The sequence below is a fragment of the Raphanus sativus genome, chromosome 9 (assembly GCF_000801105.2).
Source record: "Raphanus sativus cultivar WK10039 chromosome 9, ASM80110v3, whole genome shotgun sequence".
Lineage (NCBI taxonomy): Eukaryota > Viridiplantae > Streptophyta > Magnoliopsida > Brassicales > Brassicaceae > Raphanus > Raphanus sativus.
The window spans coordinates 24,428,724-24,443,125 of NC_079519.1; the positions used below are offsets into that span (position 1 = coordinate 24,428,724).

General features: G+C 34.9%; 3 protein-coding genes and 1 pseudogene across 4 annotated transcripts; 3 read left to right on the forward strand and 1 right to left on the reverse strand.

Annotated features, from left to right (window-relative positions):
• The first annotated feature begins 121 nt into the window (after positions 1-121).
• LOC108826600 (AT-hook motif nuclear-localized protein 7) lies at positions 122-7,600 on the forward strand. 2 transcript variants are annotated; one of them, XM_056993937.1, is made up of 7 exons: positions 122-325; positions 490-533; positions 1,081-1,479; positions 1,919-1,983; positions 2,117-2,248; positions 6,814-6,975; positions 7,061-7,600. In XM_056993937.1, the coding sequence occupies exons 3-7, from the start codon at positions 1,149-1,151 to the stop codon at positions 7,322-7,324; spliced, it is 954 nt and encodes a 317-aa protein (XP_056849917.1). In that variant the 5' UTR covers positions 122-325; positions 490-533; positions 1,081-1,148; the 3' UTR covers positions 7,325-7,600. The 2 variants fall into 2 exon arrangements, with proteins under 2 accessions (XP_056849917.1, XP_056849918.1); XM_056993938.1 differs by having other exon boundaries at positions 1,084-1,479.
• Positions 3,493-6,572, reverse strand: LOC108838352 (uncharacterized; annotated as a pseudogene).
• Positions 7,601-10,159: 2,559 nt separating the features above from the next.
• LOC108826753 (uncharacterized) lies at positions 10,160-10,701 on the forward strand. Its single transcript, XM_018600115.2, has 2 exons — positions 10,160-10,305; positions 10,374-10,701. The coding sequence occupies exons 1-2, from the start codon at positions 10,189-10,191 to the stop codon at positions 10,611-10,613; spliced, it is 357 nt and encodes a 118-aa protein (XP_018455617.1). The 5' UTR covers positions 10,160-10,188; the 3' UTR covers positions 10,614-10,701.
• Positions 10,702-11,106: 405 nt separating this feature from the next.
• On the forward strand, positions 11,107-12,504 carry LOC108825081 (putative pectinesterase/pectinesterase inhibitor 38). Its single transcript, XM_056994923.1, is given in 4 exon segments — positions 11,107-11,608; positions 11,667-11,893; positions 11,895-11,994; positions 12,128-12,504. Coding segments are annotated over 4 exon segments (1,206 nt in total).
• Positions 12,505-14,402: the final 1,898 nt, after the last annotated feature.

Genomic DNA, 14,402 nt, shown 5'->3' on the forward strand with positions numbered 1-14,402 from the left:
CGTCGGTCTTAACGACAAGATAATTACTATATTATTTAATGTATAGGTATAGTATATAATTATATATATATACTGTTTACTTTCTATAACATCTCTTGAAAATCTGAAAAAATTATAATTCTCTCATCTTTGACGTTAAAATTTTCACGCTGTCTCTTTCTTTTCCTGCTTTGTCTGCAGTTTGGACTGCTGGGAAGTTGGCGCTCATCGACGTTAAGTATTCCCTTGTTTTTTTCGTTGGGAAAAATAGTTCAGGCGTGAGGTTTTTGAGGTGGACATCTATTCTTCTCTTTAGGAAAACTCCAGTGACACTACAAAAAAAGAGGTATGTTGAATCATTTATTTTAAATATTTACATCAATTATAAATGATACAAGTGAATTTTACATCACTTATATGAATGACTTTGAAAGTGATGATGCAAATAATTTACATCAATTAAAACACAAATGATACCAATTATGTGATGCAATACATGTTTTTTTTTAGTGTGATAAGAGGAACGTGAGTGAGTTGAGACAACAGAGCTTCAGGTCCTCCCCTTTCTCTGCTTTTTTTTTGTCTTGTTTTTGGCTTTCTTGTCTTACTTTAGTGAGATCCCTCGTTGATTATATTTTTGCCTCTAGTCTCCTTTCTAGTATTTTCGGCTAACATATACTTTAATTATTCAGACTCTGATCTATATTTTCTTTTTCATTATTTCTTTATTATTTTATTTTTATATTTTTCTAGAAAATTAAACTTGCAATGAATTAGTGGGAACTTAGATTTTGTAGTGTTACAGAACGAAAGATATAGAACATTATAACTCCATAATTAGATGGTTTGGGGAATTTTAAACAGTTTTTTGCAAGTAATTAAGAATCTGAAAGGCAACATGCGTCATAATAATTAAAAAAAAAAAAAAAAATTAATTAATGCTAGGGAGTGATATATATTAATATAAGTATCTTTTTGCTTACTTACATTTTCTTATGAAGAGAAGCACCAACTTCGAAAATGAAACGGCTGAAACTTTTATACCAACTGAATCTGAATCCATCGTTACCTTGTGGTGACTATAAATCTTGTCATTTGTAGTAGTTTCTCTTGCTGAGTTGATTTCACAGAAGAAAAAAAAGGAAAGAAAACTTCAGCAGAATTTGTAAATGGAAACAAGCGACAGAATTAGCTCTGGAGTGACTGTGATAGGAGCAGAAGCTCCATCTACATTTCATATAGCTCCCAGACCATCTGAGAGCCCTAACCAGTTTCTTGGCTCATCTCTGGCTCCCACGGAAGCTCCAATGCCTAGTGCAGGCTCAGGGGACGCCTTTGGTAAGAAGAAGAGGGGCAGACCTCGTAAAAATGAAGCTAATGGAGCTCTTTTGCCCATGCAAATCTTTTCATCGGCTCCTCTTGTGAAGAAACAACGAAGAGGCAAGCTTAATGGTTTGGATATGAAGATGCATAATAAGCGGATGGGATTCCATACTTGTGGTAATCTCTCAATCTGACGCACTAGTTAAACTTGATCTCCTCATGTCATTTGCACATAACATTAGTTCTTTTTGTGTGGTAGAGCTTATTTTATTTGACTTGAAAGTTTTTAAATAATATATCCAAAAATTGGATACCACTTGGTTCTTGTGCTTATAGTTATGAGGAACGTTTTCTTGGTATGTATATATAGAACTTCAATGTTCCTTAATACGGAAACTAGTACGAAAATTCTTTTTCTTCTTGAATTTGAAAACTATTGGCTCTTTATTGGTACAACATAAAATAGTTCTTTCGAGATCTTTAGACTTCTACAAAACTGCAAAAAGGTTCTTGACTATGCAAAAAAACAACTTTAATTATGTATTTTTTTTTTTTTTTGGTTTGCGCGTCTCTAAATGGATTGTAACTTTGAGGGTTTAATCATATGGTGTTGCAGGTGAAAGGCTTGGGGGTGTTGGATCAAATTTTACGCCACATATAATCACAGTGAAAGCTGGTGAGGTATGTATTGAGAATGCAAAAAAAGGCCTTGGATTTCAGTTGAGCAGCGGAGATTTTTTTCGTTTGTTTCATACTTTAGAGATCCCTCCATTTGTAATTGTATGATGTTTAATTTTTATTTGCATGGTTGAAGGATATTACGATGAGGGTCATCTCGTTTTCACAACAAAGACCAAGAGCTATTTGTATTTTATCAGCAAATGGAGTTATTTCAAGCGTCACTCTTCGCCGCCCCGATTCCTGCGGTGGTACTCTCACATACGAGGTTTGTCTGTCGCATTCTACTCTTTATCAGATATAGAGAAGAGAGACTTAGCTATATGTATATATATATATACTAGGGTAAACCCGCCCTACGGGCGGGCGGACGATTAAAATTAATAGTACAAATTTATTTTAATTTTAATTTTAATTTAAATTAAATTAAGCTTCATAATTGTTTTATAGATATCTATGTAGTTTATTCTTCATTTTATAAATTATAACTTGTCTAGTTATGATAAAATTTTGAAACATTTTCAAAATCAAAATCGGATCTTTTTAAAATGTTGAATTTATTCGCACTTATCTGTAACGTTAATTTTCACTATTTTATAAAAAGAAGTCATAAAAAGGTAACTAAATCAACTTTTAAGATTGTTGTATTAGTTAAATACACTAAAACTTCTATGAAAAATGTTAATATTTACTATATTATTTGTTAAAACTATAAACAGAAAACAATATATTAGAATCTAATTATAGTTAATGTAATTATGGATTAAAGCTAAGTGTAAAAAGAGAATCAAAATATTCTAGATATATATGCACAATTTATTTAATTTTTGTTATTAAATATTATTTTGTTTCAGACAAAGAAAAATATTATTTTGTTTTACAATTGCTACCTTTTCTGAGTACCAATCATAGTATTATATTGTTATTAAATATACCATTTTATATACTTTCTGACTTAAACTTTGACCTTTTTATTTTTTTTGTTTACAGTATTAAGTATTAATACATCTGTTTAATTGTTTTGAATATATTCAGCCCAACATTATGATCTAAAAACCTTATTTTCATATTTTTATTTCCAGTAAACATTCTACAATCTAACAAATACACACACACACACACACACACATATATATATATATATATATATATATATATATATATATTCTTATTCTATTTAATGTAAAATGATTTTTTCCTAATTTTGATAAATATAGTTTTAAAATTTTGAATCAGACAATCTAGTGAACAATAAAATGGTTGGTTGAGTTCTAGTTTCCAATAAAATAATTACAACTTTGATTGATATTGTGAGTGAAAAGTTGGCGAAATCACATTTTTAAACTATGACAGTTTGATAAAATTCTAAGGTATTCACCTCCTGTGTTTTCAAGTAACATTTGCTTTTTTTAACACTTTCAATAATTCCAAAAACCAAAAGAGAGTTTCCTACAGAGTCACTGAATTAGGCAAAAAGACAAAACATGAGAACTAAAGGGGTGGACCCGTCTGTATAAAAAGACATTGATTAAAACTGACCCGTCTGTATAAAAAGACATTGATTAAAACTACTGCGCTCTTACATCAAGCATTTCTGCTTTCTTGAGCAAGCATCGACTGCAGCCAGACTGGACCAGCCACATCAATGTAGGAGTGATACCTATTCTCGTATGTAACACACTGTGCGAGAGCTTCTGATGGTATATTTCTCCTTGGAATGACATGTTCAATACTCCAAGAATCCAACCATTGTATTCTTGAAAATATATCATTAGTGATGTCCTGAAACCAAGGGAAATGCGAGGCTTTAACATGACTTATTGCGCCCAGATCATAGGAGTTTCAAAATAACATTTTCTATAATACTTAAAAGTGACACTAAAACTGTTACAGTGCGTTTTAAAATTATAATGGAGTTTAATAGTCATCTAAATGTATATCATCTAATACATGTCATCTTTAAGAAAATCACATGTTAGTGCTTATAGCTTTCACTCTAAATATGGAAAAGCGTTCGTAAAACTAAATAATCTTAAGAAACATTCTTGGGAAGAAGGATGATAGTAACTTACTCCATAAATGCGTTGGTGAGACATTTCTCTCTGCATCAGTTCTCACATGTGAGCTGATTTTTCTCTGATCATCTGATGTAATAGTCTGCACGAAACAATATAAGAGAATGCTTCAGATGTCAATACTTATAATAAATTGCTTCAAACAATTATTGGTATGGTTATAAAGGAAACTAAATCTCAAGCCTGCAATTAGGAAAGAATATTAATTTGAGGGTTAAACGATCCTTCCCAGTGAAGTCATTGTGAGTAATGATAAGCATTCTTCCTGATGACAAAAAAATTAGTACATGAGTATTGTTAGAATCTTACATTTGTTGAGCTGTCCTGGATTTCTGAGGACTCATGACACAACTATTCAATCGAACTGAATCTCCTCACTGGTTCTATCTCCCTTTGTTCCCTCGTCATCCTTTTCAAATCCAAGAGCTTCTTCTATCTATTGGTTCTATTTATGGTTCAAGTAATTACGAACTGAAACACAGATTGATCATCAAAACTTGTGAACATTACTTAATTAGTTTCTTTTCTTTTTCCAACCTGATATCACTCTCTTATAGAACTTGTTTGAACATGAGAAAATTGTGTATCACTTAAAATAATAATACAAAAACGAATTACAGAAGAAAAAGAAGTACCTATTTTTTCTTTGGTGATGTTGTATGAGTAAACTCTGGAATGATTTGCAAGTGCTTTCGTTTGAGAAAGTAAAAGTTTCCTCTGTCCGTAGATATTGTGAAAACACCTTCCAAGCTTCTGAATCTCTTGTTTCGATAGATCCAAGCATCTCGTGTAGCAACCCTGAAATGTCATTAGACAAATCACATCATAACCACAACCAAAAAGATCAAGCGAGAGAGATTACAATCGCAGCTGATCCGACCAAAGAACTTATAATCTCACCTGTCATGGGTGTCCCATGCCCACTCTGAATCGGAGAGGGACATGTTGATGGAAAACAGAAGCGATAGAGATGAGGATCAGAGGCAGTAGGAAGATGAAGAAGAGAGACAGAAAGTCGAAACACAGCCTTGCAAAGTGATGAGATGACTAAACGACGGGATGAATCTGAACACCGAGCGTTTCAGTAAAAGAGATGACTAAACGACGCGAATGAAGAACGACAGAGAGATTATTCACATCTAAATCTTTACCTTGCTCTCTGCACAAAAACAAAAGAAATCGAGTTTAAGTTTTATCAATATCTGTCAAATCAGAAGGAGTTCTTCATGGGGCGGGGTCATTTACCTTGTTCATATTCCAAAGCTTGTAGTATTATCTCAAGCTTGTCGAAATCTTTAACAACCTTGGCTTCTGGTGATTCGTTTGCTTCACATTCTCTCCACAGCTCAGCGATTTCTTCAGCTGCAATTATACATTTGTATATTAAAAAAAAAAAAGAGCACAGGAACAATGTAGTTTTTAGAATGGGAGAAGAGAACTGACCTTTTTCTCCTCCACCCAAGAGTTTGCACATGTGTTGAAGTGCTTCACTTTCTTCTCTTCTTTAGATATCCCGCAAGTAGGTGTTATATCCCCTAAAATGGCTGCTCAACAACAATTATAGAATTTGAGATCACAAAAAAAAAGCGGCAATTAAATGTATAAGTGAAAGAAGTAACCTTCTGCAATGTCATGAACAATTGCCACTTTCATACATCTGAAGGAAGAAAAAAACATTGGAAAGTTGAAATCAAAATAGTTTTTTTCTCAGAGAAATTGAAGGAACCAAAGAAAAGCTATAACTTACTTGTCTCTGTTAACACCGGGAATATCTGTAGAAACTAACGCCATAAGACCCATCCGATACATGTGATCCGCTATTGATTCTGGATTCTTCAGTTCTCTTTTAACCCATCCAGCTCTTGGAGTTGTCTATTATCAAAACCAAAGACATATGAAACCTTCAAAGCAACCACATACATAGCTTGAAATCATTTCATTGATCTCAAAAACAAACGTATGATTGGATCTTATGGGAAAACAATCGACGGTGAGGTTACAAATACCTTGAGGCGAGAGGAGAGGGAGAGAAAATCTATGGCGGAGGAAGCAGTAGGAGGAGGAGGGAGGGAGACAGAACCATCTCCGCTTCGATCCGGTTGAGAGAGTGGGGAGTCCTTTGCCATGCAGTGATTCGCTCGGTTCGGGGATGAAGCTGCTGCGGCGGTGGAGCGATGGAAGATTTGGGGATCGGCGAGAGAATGTGATTTCGAGGACGGAGCACTTTCTAAATATTTACCTCATGAAAGTGCTTCTCATACATAGATCTTAATTTAAAACATCATCGAACACAAACTGGACTTTTTCAGGTAATCTCTGTCTGAACTCCACACCGGCCACCACGTTTTGTGAATATGAGACAGATGGAAAGCAGAGAGTTTTGGAGATCGAGATCTCTCAAAAGTGAGATACATATGTGGGTGTGGCCGTTCAGTTACAGAAACGGATACGACTCTCGATCGTCGCCGTCTCAGCCGATCGAAGCGTCGCGAAGAACACAAAACAACGCACATTAGGGTTCGTGGAGAGCAAAGTTTTCCCTGGGCTACAACACGAAGCGCGAGTGAAAGCCCAAATAGAAGCCCATACGCAAGCAATAACTCGACACACATCGTTTCATTAATCCGACGTGGCGGACGTAGAGACTATGAGTTTCCAGCATGTCATCTGATGTGGCGTAAGGAAGAGAGAAAGAAGTGTATTTTATATAAATAGATATATATATATATATTATATATATGGCCTATTTTTTTAGCAGGGTCGGTTTGAGATACTGTCGCTGTCTGGTACTTTTGTGGAAACAGAGAATCAAGGTTCAAGAGGCCAATCTGGTGGCATGAGCGTCTCTTTGGCGGGTCCTGATGGACGTGTTGTTGGTGGTGGCGTGGCTGGCTTGCTCATTGCAGCCACTCCTATTCAGGTCACCCATCATTAATTAGGCTTATATTCTTGACTCTCCAAGTCTCACCAAGATTGTTGTGTTTCCTTTTGAAAAAAAAAAACAGGTTGTTGTTGGCAGTTTTGTAACGAGTGATCAGCAAGAACATCAGAAACCACCAAGGAAGCAACGAGTCGAACATACCACCTCAGCAACAACGGTCATGTCATTGCCTCCGCCCCCTCCTCCTCCTGCTTCGTCAAACCCAGAGAGGGAGCAGCCACTGCCATCATCATTCGGCATTTCCAGCTGGACCAACGGACAGGACTACTCGAGAAGCTCAGACACTGACATCAACGTATCTTTACCGGCCCGTCCGTACAATCTTTAGAAGGGATTGTTGAAGCTGAATGTTACTACTGTACGCTTTTCTTGTACTCCAAGTTAATCATCTGTCCTTTAGTAAACGACCTGAGCTTCTTCTACTTATTGTAACTTTCGCAGTCGGCTTAAGTTGTTCTTTTAGTACTCCAACTGCCAGTTTCCGTTGGATGAATATGTGTGACACTCTTTATCCATACATATATGTTCTGATGATGAATATGCTTACATTACTTTTATTGGTGAGGACAAAACATATTCATATGATGTATTATAGCACCACATTTAAAATCGTTGACATATATATATATATATATAAACTTAATATTGAACAAAAACCACAAGAATAATTTAATTAACAAGGTTTAGAACTGCTAACATGCGTTAACTCGCCTTTAAAACAAATCCACTTTGTAACATATATATACCAATTGCAAAAGAAATCTATAAAAAACCATCATCATGCCTATGTTACCTCATTATAAGAAAAAAAAACGATGGTTGCTCGTGGAGTAACTGTAAAATGTTACACCATTCTTATTAGTTGTGTTGTTACATCAATGATTCTTGGAAATGAAATGTGCGATCAAACGCCGCCACTACAAGAAAACACCCGGAATTCCGACGGCGGTTCCGACGGACACAAAAGTCGTCGGATATATATAACCGTTGGGTCGTCGGAAATTCGTCGGTGTATTCTGATGGAATACCGACGACATAAGATTTCATAAAAGTTTCGATATGTCCTCGGTAATCCGTCAGAAAATACTGACGACATTCTGACGGACTGGACATGTCCGTCGGAATGTCGTCAGTATTTTCTGACGGATTACCGAGGACATATGGTTTCATTGAATTTTCGATATGTCCTCGGTAATCCGTCAGAGTCCAGTCCGTCGGAATGTCGTCGGTATTTTCTGACGGATTACCAAGGACATGTGTTTCTACAAAATTTCAAACATGAAAATCTACAAATTTATATGTCAAAAGTATGAAAATAACACATGATAAGTCTTTAGTATAGTATTAGATCGCAACCGTTCAAATATAACAACTCATTTAAATATTTATGTATGTATATCATTGTTTTCACAACATCTCATCTTAACATTCATATACTTATACAATCATATTTATAATCTTACACTACAAAAAAATGTTGTTGTGTTAAATCATGTTATAAAAATATATTTATTGTAAAATATTTATGCAAATACTATATTTCTTATCAAAGATTTGGATTTTACATTTAGAAACTTGAAAACCAACCCTAAACACTAAGTCGTCGGAATTCCGTCAGAATTTCTGACGGATTACCGAGGACATATGGTTTCATTGAATTTTCGATATGTCATCGGTAATCCGTCAGAAAATACCGACGATATTCCGACGGACATGTCCAGTCCGTCAGAATGTCGTCGGTATTTTCTGACGGATTACCGAGGACATGTGTTTCTACAAAATTTTAAACATAAAAATCTACAAATTTATATGCCAAAAGTATGAAAATAACACATAATAAGTCTTTAGTATAGTATTAGATCGCAACCGTTCAAATATAACAACTCATTTAAATATTTATGTATGCATATCATTGTTTTCACAACATCTCATCTTAACATTCATATACTTATACAATCATATTTATAATCTTACACTACAAAAAAATGTTGTTGTGTTAAATCATGTTATAAAAATATATTTATTGTTAAATCTTTATGCAAATACTGTATTTCTTATCAAAGATTTGGATTTTACATTTAAAAACTTGAAACCAACCCCTAAACACTAAGTCGTCGGAATTCCGTCAGAATGGGTCGTCAGTATTCCGTCGAAAAATACTGACGGACAATATATCCGTCGGTATTCTAATTTCCCCGGGAAAACCAAACTGCGTGAAAATTTTCGCGAACCGCCTTTTCGTATATATTTAATGATTCTGACGGAATACTGACGAACTTCGTCCGTCAGAATCATTAAATATAAAAAAAAACCCCTTCTTCTTCTTCTTCGTTATCACCGCCTCTCTCTCAAACCTCTCCGCGATTCCTCTCCTTCTGATGGCGATTCCGGCCAAACTCGAGCTCCCTTCACCGGCGAATCACTTCCTCATCCTCATATCTCTTCTCCAAACCCCTAATCATGTAAGAATCATCCCCTCATCTAATCTCAAGTTTTTAGGGTTTTGGTTTTTAGATTTTAGGTTGTTTGATTGTAAACCTGAATTTTAGGTTGTTTGATTGTAAATTCTAGGATTGAATGGATAGTTTAGGATATATATGTTTGGATTGTTGTTTGGTTTGTTGTTTATTTTTTTGGATTTTTTTGGTGTTTTGGTTAAAATTCAAAATGTTTTTCAAGTTTTAAAACGTTTTTTTTGATTTTTTTTTCAAACGTTTTTTGATTTTAATATATTTTTATTTAAAAACATGTATATGATTTTTAAAAACGTTTTTATGATTTTTTCAAAACGTTTTTCAAGTTTACAGTATATATAGAATTCTTTATAATTTTTATACACACACATACATATATATATATATATATAATTTTTAATATTTTATAAAGTTTTATACATATATATGTATAAATCATGTATAATAAAAAATTTAAGAATTTTTTTATAATTTTATACATATATATATATATATATAATTTTAATATTTTATAATTCTTATACATATATATATAAATTTTTAATATTTTATAATTTTTTATACATATATATGTGTATAAATCATGTCTAATAATGGCGGTTTTTTGATCGAAGCAAATGAGGGTAATCCCGTTGATAATCTCCAACTCATCAAGGTGGCTCACACTAACAAGAAGACGGGCCAAATCCAAGACGTTGTCATCAAAGGTGTCGTTGAGATGGTGGAAACTGAAAGAGCATCTCAGTCTCAGTCTCAGCCTCTCTCTGATGACGGTGATTCTACAGGAGCGTCAACCAACTTGTCTCGATTGCAAATCAATGAGATTGTTGAAAAGGTAAATTTCAAAATTAATAAGTTTATTTTATAAGGTAGTTTATATACTAACTTTAAATATTTTTGTAGGCCGTTCCTAAAAGGAAAGGAGACCGTTTAGTTGGGCTGGCCCGCCGTGCTTCTTCGTATCCGACATCTTCTTCGCAAGCTCCGTATGCCGATCCCATGATTCTCGAGGAGCTGCATGACAAAGATGAACGGATTGTGGCATTGGAGCAGCAAAACGCCACTATCCTTACCGAGAACCAAACCATCCTTGCTGAGCTGGCATCGCAAAAGAAGACCACGCAGAGATCATGGAGAAGCTAAACCGTTTGTTTCCTTCGATCAGTTCTTAGTTTTTTCTGAATTTTAAAACTTTCTGAATGTTTTTTTTTCTATTTCGGTTTGTATGAATTTAAACTTTATAATATTATTAATTTTCACTTTCAGATTTGTTTTAATTAATTTTTTTTTAAATTGAAAAATTTAATTCTAATAAAAATAATTTAAAAATGAAAAATTTAATTATTTATTTAATTGAAAATACCGACGACATTTGGTTCGTCAGAAAATACTGACGAACCAAGTTCGTCGGTATTTTCCGAGGATTTAGTCCGTCAGTATTTTCTGACGAACCAAGTGTCGTCGGTATTTTCTGAGGACTTGGTTCGTCGGTTCGTTCTGATTTCCGATGAAACATGTTGTCGAAAATGCTCTCGGAATGTGGTCGCAAGTTCGTCAGTATATGGTTTCTCGGTATTCGTCAGAAGTTCGTCTGTATGTCTGACGAAATTCCGACGAAATTGAAAATACCGACGAAATGATACCGACGGACGGTTTCGTCAGAAATTCGTCAAAATATGCCTATTCCGATGACATTCTGACGAATTTGTCCGTCAGTATCCCCATGTTTTCTTGTAGTGCGCACCCCAGTCAATGCAAGACATTTGTGATTCAACAGAAACCTATAGAAAGCGCCAAAGAGTACCTCAAGGTGTCCATGGAACGAACACTAGATGGTGTCGTGAAAGCCAAGAAGGACACCTACACTCTAAGGGAACAGTTTGATTCAAAGCAACTTGAAAAGGGAGCTTGGGAGGATTGTATGGAATTGTACGACCGAACCATCCAAAGGCTTAACCAGAGCGCGTCGTGTCCCGAGGAGGACGTGTGCTCTAGATCGGATGTGCAGGCGTGGCTCAGCACCGCACTGACCAACCTAGGAACTTGTCGGGAAGGGATGTCAGAGCTAGATTTCTCGTCTGATTCTTTGCAGGGAATCACCATTGATGTCACTAACGCCTTGGCCATTAGCAAGGTACGTAAGTTACATTCAATTTTTTAGTTAATCTCTGGAAAGTGTAACTTTTAAGGAAACAGGGGATGGAGGAGGCAAACGGTAGCGGTTTTGTTGGGGCATTAGGGATATTAGAAGAAGCAGAAGATCACCGGATGCAATGGTGGCTCAAGATGGCTCAGGGGACTACAAAACCATACAAGAGGCGGTGGATGGTGCTGGAGAGAGGACAAGGGGAAGCAAAAGGTACGTCATACACGTCAAAGCAGGTGTTTATCAGGAATATGTCAAAGTGGGAATTAAATCCCATAATTAACATCATGATCATCGGAGACGGTATCGGCAAAACCATCATCACCGGCGACAAAAGCAAAGGCCGAGGATTTTCCACTCTCAAATCCGCCACGCTCGGTTAGTAGAGAAAGTGATCCATTGACACTTCATTATGAATTTTTACTGTTTTTGAAAATTAAAATTGTAAAAGAAAAAAAAGAGAGACAGCGGCCGAGGGAGATGGTTTTGTGGCGCGAGATATGACGATCAGGAATCGTGATACAGAACTCGGTGGTGAGAGCAGCTCCGGGGGCACAACTGGAAGGAGGCGTGAGGACGTACCTGGGCCGTCCATGGGGCTGTTATGCTATGACGGTGGTGATAGGGACGTTCCTTGGTCCTTTGATCGAACTCAAAGGATGGATGGACTGGGGTAGCCAGACAGCGCTTACCACTTTGTATTATGGGGAGTATAGAAACTCTGGTCCGGGTTCGGGTACAACAAACCGGGTTATTTGGACCAGGTTTCATGTGATATCAGGTATTGATGAAGCCCGTCAGTTTACGTTACACAACTTCATCGACGCTGTTTCTTGGCTCCCCTCTACTAAAGTCCCTTTCACCACCCATCTCCAAACACTTATGTAATGTCCATAGAGAGACTATAAATAACTTAAGAGCACTTTTAATGGTATCAACCCACATGGGTTTCTTCTTAAAATTACAAAATATTACCTTTTTACTAAAACTAAATCACTTAATTAAATTTGGTTTTGTTTTTAAAAGTCAAACTAGTAGATAAATGATATTTGGACAAGAAGTTGATTTGGAGTTTTAAACCCCTCCCCATCCCCCTTTAAAGGTGCTCTAAGAGCCCACATTTTACACAAGATCTTGTTTCTTCTTCCCTTTTTCCCTCTCTTTCAAATCCAATAACATTCATCTAATTAAATATTTGATGAAGGTGAAACAAGAGAGAGCAGGTTCGTAATAGAAGCTGTGAGTGTTTTTTTGGCAACTTTGGTTTCCAGTGCGTAAATTTTCAGTTTTCTCGTATTATATATAGGCTTGTTTATGAAATAACTAAGAAAAAAAAATTAGTTTGTAGAAAGAGGTCAGAGAAAGATAGGAAAAAAAAAAAAGAGAGAATGTGTGATTTTAGTTAAACGATGAACTATTGTTTTTTTGTTAGTTATACCACCTAATTTCCCCATTTATATATGAGTTAATTGGGCCGGGTCGTTTGTAACTAAGTGGTTACTGAGCTCTGTCTTCGGGCCCTGGCGTGAAGGATTCGACCCCTCCTTACCTCAGTCTGAGGATTAAAGGTCCAAAATGACCAAAGTTGACAAAAAAAAATATATATATGAGTTAATTGGTATTGTATAAGAAAAAGAAACTCTTTTGGCGTTATGATTTTGAGATACATTTGTGACTAGAGAAAAAATAGATACCATGAAAAAGGTTAATGAGAGCACGTGAATGGGTGGCAGAATTAAATAGCTCCATCTACACCTGGCCTTTGTTCTTACAAATTTTATACTATTTGTTTGTTACGTTTTGAGAACTTTTATCTTTTTTTTTTTTTGGTCAAAATGTTAAAGAGAACTTTTATCTTTCAAGAAGTGATAAATATATATTTAAATATCAAGACAAAAATATATTTACTTCGATTCTAAACCTAGGCTAAAACTCTCTTTGTTTGAACTGAAGAGAAACAATAACATACTAAGAGTAAAATGCCTCCCAAATTTGTTATCTTCTCTCCCCAATTTAAACTCCATAGAAACCTCAAAACAGTTTATTTCTACACAAGAAACCTATCTTTATCTTATTAAATAAAATGGATGTGTTAAATATGAACATCATACACAAAATAACTCTTTAAGAAAAAAGTAATGATACATAAAATAATTATAATACAAAATTTTAACATGCGTAATCAATAATTTTGATTTTAACAAACGTTAACATAGAAACGTAAATTGATGCACTGTATATTGTTAACTGGATCATAAAGAAGACTTAATAATAGGAAAAAAAAAGAAAAATGTTTTTCTTTTTATCTTTTTAACGTGTTTTTAACTTACTAAATATAAATAATAGAAAATAGGAATATAGAGAACCTAAATAAATTCATAGATTACTTAATACAAAGAATGGTTACAAAATAAGTAATTGAATCCATGTATTGCTGCAGATAGCGATGATGCAGACAAACTAGTTGACTACATATCACAGTAAATAAAACCATATGCATGTTATTGGCGCAAATGTTTCACATGCATGTTATTGACCCGAGTGTTCGAAGTTAAAAATAAAGTTTTACAAGATCATTGTGTAAGCACGCTTATTTAGCAGGACAGCATAGATGCTATTATGTTTTTATTTTAACCTTGATTTAACTAAATTTTCAGAAAAAAACCTTGATTTAACTATTTTGTTATGATTTTTTTTTTTTGATTTAGTTTAGCCCACGATTAATTGATACCTCGCCCATGCATGAGTTGTATAATACTATACTATGCATTCGGATACAATATAAT

What these genes read in the sequence shown, in the direction of transcription:
- LOC108826600 (XM_056993937.1), top strand. Translation starts at nt 1,149, where the DNA reads ATGGAAACAAGCGACAGAATTAGCTCTGGAGTGACTGTGATAGGAGCA. An exon ending in GATGGGATTCCATACTTGTG is followed by an intron (nt 1,480 to 1,918) that starts GTAATCTCTCAA and finishes ATGGTGTTGCAG; the next exon opens with GTGAAAGGCTTGGGGGTGTT. An exon ending in TTGCAGCCACTCCTATTCAG is followed by an intron (nt 6,976 to 7,060) that starts GTCACCCATCAT and finishes AAAAAAAAACAG; the next exon opens with GTTGTTGTTGGCAGTTTTGT.
- LOC108826753 (XM_018600115.2), top strand. Translation starts at nt 10,189, where the DNA reads ATGGTGGAAACTGAAAGAGCATCTCAGTCTCAGTCTCAGCCTCTCTCT. An exon ending in TCAATGAGATTGTTGAAAAG is followed by an intron (nt 10,306 to 10,373) that starts GTAAATTTCAAA and finishes ATATTTTTGTAG; the next exon opens with GCCGTTCCTAAAAGGAAAGG.